Source organism: Gymnodraco acuticeps, unplaced genomic scaffold, assembly GCF_902827175.1.
Source record: "Gymnodraco acuticeps unplaced genomic scaffold, fGymAcu1.1, whole genome shotgun sequence".
Classification (NCBI taxonomy): domain Eukaryota; kingdom Metazoa; phylum Chordata; class Actinopteri; order Perciformes; family Bathydraconidae; genus Gymnodraco; species Gymnodraco acuticeps.
In genome coordinates, this window is record NW_022991562.1 from 77602 (window position 1) to 84086 (window position 6485).

At 39.3% G+C, this 6485-nt stretch overlaps 1 protein-coding gene across 1 annotated transcript; it reads right to left on the reverse strand.

Moving 5' to 3' along the window:
* Positions 1-333: 333 nt before the first annotated feature.
* si:ch211-180f4.1 (leucine-rich repeat neuronal protein 1) lies at positions 334-2387 on the reverse strand (the record flags this gene model as incomplete). The annotated part of the gene is given in 3 exon segments (XM_034197326.1): positions 334-1147; positions 1296-1448; positions 2221-2387. Coding segments are annotated over 3 exon segments (797 nt in total), but the record flags the coding sequence as incomplete, so codon positions are not given.
* Positions 2388-6485: the final 4098 nt, after the last annotated feature.

Genomic DNA, 6485 nt, shown 5'->3' on the forward strand with positions numbered 1-6485 from the left:
TTAAAGAGTCCTCTCCTGCTTTATGTTCAGGTGTATATCAGTATGTAGTGTTCTCTACTTTAAAGAGTCCTCTCCTGCTGATGTTCAGGTGTATAATCAGTATGTAGTGTCTCTACTTTAAAGAGTCCTCTCCTGCTGATGTTCAGGTGTATATCAGTATGTAGTGTCTCTACTTTAAAGAGTTCCTCTTCCTGCTGATGTTCAGGTGTATATCAGTATGTAGATGATCTCTACTTTAAAGAGTCCTCTCCTGCTGATGTTCAGGTGTATATCAGTATGTAGTGTCTCTACTTTAAAGAGTTCTCTCCTGCTGATGTTCAGGTGTATATCAGTATGTGGTCTCTCTACTTTAAAGAGTCCTCTCCTGCTGATGTTCAGGTGTATATCAGTATGTAGTGTCTCTACTCTACCCTTTTTCACCCTCTGTCTGAAACCAGAGCCCAGTCTGCTCTGATTGATCAGCTGGACGCTTATATAAAGTCTAGTCGACCTTCAGTAACAATTTACATATGAAAACATCTGTAAATTAACAGAGTTTGTGATTAATGAATCAATAAAAACACCAGAATCTGCTGGTAGTCGTGTTGTGTTTGGTGTCTGAAGGCTTGTGTTGATCTCTCTTTGCCGCTCTCTAAAAGTTTGTCTTTCTGTCGACTAACCCCCCCTCCCGCTACCACATGTACGTCTTTGTGGTGTCGATCTGACTCCCCCCAGCTTCCTCCCCTCTCTCTCCATCCTCCTTGTCCTCCTTGTCCTTCTCGGCCTCGCTCTCCCACAGCGTGATTAATGGCGGGTAGAGCTCGTTCAGAGGGATGGAGGTGGCGTGTTGCATGTATTTCTTCAGCGAGTGGCCGCAGGATTTGTGCTGTTGGACTCTGCGACCCATGTAGAAAACGAGCAGCGCCATGATGGACAGAGCGAACATCGAACCCATGACGGCGGCGAGCGCCACGCTGCTGCGCCGAGACGCCACCAACTCCACGGAGAAACCCGCCTCCTTCGTGGTGACGTTCAGACAGGAAGTGTGGACGGGGGAGGAAGGGGAGGAGGAGGGGAAGAGAGGGGAGGAGTAGACGGTGAGGCATACGTGGTACTCTGTAGCAGGAAGGAGGTGAGTCAGGTTGTACTCCTGAACATCCACTGGAACCTGAGGAGAGACAAGGGATTGTTTTTTCAAATGTGTTGAAGTGTTTGGTTAAAATGTCTTAAAAGTGGATTTTTTTGTGGGGTATTTTATGAAACGTTTTGTGTTTTTTCGATGCCTTTTGAATAGTTCTTCGAGCGTGTGTGCTCACCTTGGCAGTGTAGCTGATCTGAGGGTTGTCGATGTGCACCGTGGCGCTGGTCCAGCGGGTCAGAGGGAGGTCTTGCTGGCTCTGACCCGCAGACGAAGCTCCTCTGCTGGGAAACAACTTCCACTCCAACACCACCGACTGGGCGTGCACCACCTGCACAGGAAACACGTATCATTTAGTAATCATTACCAACACCAAGATACAATATATGATCTCAAGGGTCTCCTATCACGCTGTTCTTAGGCATATATTATGGGTCTCAGATATATAAAAAAATATAAAAACATGTCTATGATGTGTTTTGCTCAAAATACCAAACAGATCATGCATTTTAGAAATCCCTCATATCCCTCTGTTTCAGCTGTTAGAGAATTGTTGATCTGGGTCCTTAGCTTGAAAAAAGGGTTAGAGGAGGCGGAGCTTGTGCCTGCTCAGAATTACCCGGCAGCTACTCGGCTAAATTCTGCCGTGATGAAACGCCATCATGTTCCAAACCACATCAAGGGTTATTTCTGAAACAGTACGGAGCTCAAAGGCTTTCTCTCTTGCCGGTTATACCACAAGGTGAGTTCCTTTTTACTTCCTGCTTCTTCACACACATGCTCTCCAGTACAGGTTAGCTCTGAGTGTTAGCGATGCTAATATAAACACCGACCATATTACGTCCAAAACAGACGGGCATTGTTTCTGATAGCAACGTTTCTGATTGGGCCGTGGGTCCACATTTCAGATATTACGTGATATCGGACGCAAATCTGGATCAGCTCCGTTGTTCCCCGTTTTTAGAGATTTGGGTACGGAGGAAAAGAGAGAGGGTTTTATTTTATGACACTTTGTGAGTTCCTCGACACACCGGGGACACACATTTGCATGATAGGAGAGCTTTAAAACACTCTTATTGTTATATTTTAAACAGAGCAGGTACCTTGGCCAGCACCACCAGAGAGGCTGAAGCTCCTGAAGAGTTCCCCAGCCAGGAGGCCTCTCTGCTGGGATCCCCTCCCGACCACGAGCCCCCCTGAGAGTCAACGGACACCGAGACGCTCTTCGTGTCGGCGCCATCCATGTTCCACGCCACACAGGTATACACACCTGAGAGAGAGAAACGCCATGTTATCTGTTAGAGAAATATCCCTGGACCCCGGCTTGATCTTCAGTCTCAGGATCCATGTATCTGTGATCCTCTCCAGAATGGAAGTAGTCATCACATACAGAGCATCAACTAGTTCCTGAACAGTGTCCTTCACATGCTGATATCCAAGAGAGGGAGTTACACAGTCACAAGATGGAGGAATACCGGTTATTTTAGTTTTTTCTCAAAATGTTCGATTTTTTCAGAAAATCTCAAAATTCTGACTTTTGACAAGTTCAGAGACTGGGGGGGGGGGTCAGTGTGTGTTATTGCAAGAGGTGGGAAGTAGTGGAGTACAAATACTTTGTTTCTGTACTTAAGCACATTTTTCTGGTATCAGTACTTTACGCCACTACTTATTTTTCTGACGACTTTTTACTTTTACTTCTTACATTTTGAACCCAAATACCTGTACTTTCTACTTCTTACATTTTGAACCCAAATACCTGTACTTTCTACTTCTTACATTTTGAACCCAAATACCTGTACTTTCTACTTCTTACACTTTGAACACAAATACCTGTACTTTCTACTTCTTACACTTTAAACCCAAATACCTGTACTTTCTACTTCTTGTATGTTGAACACAAATACCTGTACTTTCTACTTCTTACACTTTAAACCCAAATACCTGTACTTTCTACTTCTCACATGTTGAACACAAATACCTGTACTTTCTACTTCTTGTATGTTGAACACAAATACCTGTACTTTCTACTTCTTACATGTTGAACACAAATACCTGTACTTTCTACTTCTTACATTTTGAACACAAATACCTGTACTTTCTACTTCTTGTATGTTGAACACAAATACCTGTACTTTCTACTTCTTACATGTTGAACACAAATACCTGTACTTTCTACTTCTTACATGTTGAACTCAAATACCTGTACTTTCTACTTCTTGTATGTTGAACACAAATACCTGTACTTTCTACTTCTTACATGTTGAACACAAATACCTGTACTTTCTACTTCTTACATGTTGAACACAAATACCTGTACTTTCTACTTCTCACATGTTGAACTCAAATACCTGTACTTTCTACTTCTTACATGTTGAACTCAAATACCTGTACTTTCTACTTCTTCTACATGTTGAACACAAATACCTGTACTTTCTACTTCTCACATGTTGAACTCAAATACCTGTACTTTCTACTTCTTACATGTTGAACTCAAATACCTGTACTTTCTACTTCTCACATGTTGAACTCAAATACCTGTACTTTCTACTTCTCACATGTTGAACTCAAATACCTGTACTTTCTACTTCTTACACTTTAAACCCAAATACCTGTACTTTCTACTTCTCACATGTTGAACACAAATACCTGTACTTTCTACTTCTTGTATGTTGAACTCAAATACCTGTACTTTCTACTTCTTACATGTTGAACACAAATACCTGTACTTTCTACTTCTCACATGTTGAACACAAATACCTGTACTTTCTACTTCTTCACATGTTGAACTCAAATACCTGTACTTTCTACTTCTTCACATGTTGAACCCAAATACCTGTACTTTCTACTTCTCACATGTTGAACTCAAATACCTGTACTTTCTACTTCTCACATGTTGAACTCAAATACCTGTACTTTCTACTTCTTCACATGTTGAACATCAAATACCTGTACTTTCTACTTCTCACACTGTTGAACTCAAATACCTGTACTTTCTACTTCTTACATGTTGAACACAAATACCTGTACTTTCTACTTCTTACATGTTGAACACAAATACCTGTACTTTCTACTTCTCACATGTTGAACTCAAATACCTGTACTTTCTACTTCTTACATGTTGAAACTCAAATACCTGTACTTTCTACTTCTCACATGTTGAACTCAAATACCTGTACTTTCTACTTCTCACATGTTGAACTCAAATACCTGTACTTTCTACTTCTTACATGTTGAACTCAAAATACCTGTACTTTCTACTTCTCACATGTTGAACTCAAATACCTGTACTTTCTACTTCCTCACATGTTGAACACAAATACCTGTACTTTCTCACATGTTGAACTCAAATACCTGTACTTTCTACTTCTCACATGTTGAACACAAATACCTGTACTTTCTACTTCTCACATGTTGAACTCAAATACCTGTACTTTCTACTTCTTACATGTTGAACTCAAATACCTTACTTTCTACTTCTTACATGTTGAACTCAAATACCTGTACTTTCTACTTCTTACATGTTGAACACAATACCTGTACTTTCTACTTCTTACATGTTGAACACAAATACCTGTACTTTCTACTTCTCACATGTTGAACTCAAATACCTGTACTTTCTACTTCTCACATGTTGAACACAAATACCTGTACTTTCTACTTCTCACATGTTGAACCTCAAATACCTGTACTTTCTACTTCTCACATGTTGAACTCAAATACCTGTACTTTCTACTTCTCACATGTTGAACTCAAATACCTGTACTTTCTATTCTTACATGTTGAACTCAAATACCTGTACTTTCTACTTCTCACATGTTGAACTCAAATACCTGTACTTTCTACTTCTTACATGTTGAACTCAAATACCTGTACTTTCTACTTCTCTCATTTTCCAAACAGCTGGTTCCTTTAGTCTGAATGTGTGTTTGGTGCGTGATCATTATTCTTTAGAGTCATTGCGTGCCTATTGATTTGAACACGATCCGTGTATCATCATTTCCTGGTCTTCTCTAAAGAAGAGGGACCAATGGAAACGTTGTCATGTTGCCGTTGTTCAGCATGGAAACATTCATTAGCTAACAATGACATTATTGTTCTATTAACAGGGATGCAAACTCATCAGGTATGAAAAAGGTGACAAGGATCCGAACCCCCCGACCCCACGGAATATCGGCTTTAAAATGAGGAATAACAGGATTTTAGCAGTCAGAACAACTAAAGCAGCAGTTAATAATAACAGAAACGCCAAAGAGTCACATCTAATAGAAATATATAAAAGCATTTATTTTGAATTGTGTAGCAGTCAGTTTATAATGTTGGCAGCACTGTTGAGCATATTGAAAATGCTATCTGTATAGCCAGTGGTGTAAAATAACTAAGTTCATAAACTCAAGTACTATACTTGGGTACAATTTTGAGATACTTGTACTTTATTTAAGTATTTCAATGTTTTGCTACTTTGTTCTTCTTCTCCACTACAGTTCAGAGGTACATGGTGTACTTTTCCTCCACTACATGTATTAATACCTTTAGTTACTTCACATATGTGGATGAATGATGTGAAATATAATCAAGTGTTGAATCAGACTTTAGTTCCACCTAAATCCACCAGCTACCCTGCAGTATACAAAGTACTTCAAACTAGCTGCTCCTTTACCAGCTTTGAGAACACTTTCATGATCAATCATTATAAAACATCATATATATTATTCTGAAATGGACGAATCTGCACAACGACTACTTTCACTGTCGTTACTTTCACTATATTTTGATGATAATACTTTTCTACTTTCACTTGAGGAACATTTTGAATGCAGGACTTTTACTGTAACAGAGTATTCCTACACTCTGGTACTTTTACTCAAGTACAAGACCTGAGTACTTCTACTTTTACTCAAGTACAAGATCTGAGCACTTCTACTTTTACTGTCGCTAGTCGCTACTTTAACTATATTTTGATGATAATACTTTTGTACTTTTATTTGAGGAACATTTTGATTGCAGGATTGTTCCTATACTCTGGTACTTCTACTTTGACTCAAACCTGAGTACTTGTACTTTTACTCAAGTACAAGATTTGAGTACTTCCACTTTTACTAAAGTACAAGATCTGAGTACTTCTACTTTTAATCAAGTACAAGATCTGAGTACTTCTACTTTTAATCAAGTACAATATCTGAGTACTTTTACTCTAGTAGGCTACAAGATCTGAGTACTTCTACTTTTAATCAAGTACAAGATCTGAGTACTTCTACTTTTACTCTAGTACAAGATCTGAGTACTTCTACTTTTAATCAAGTACAATATCTGAGTACTTTTACTCTAGTAGGCTACAAGATCTGAGTACTTCTACTTTTAATCAAGTACA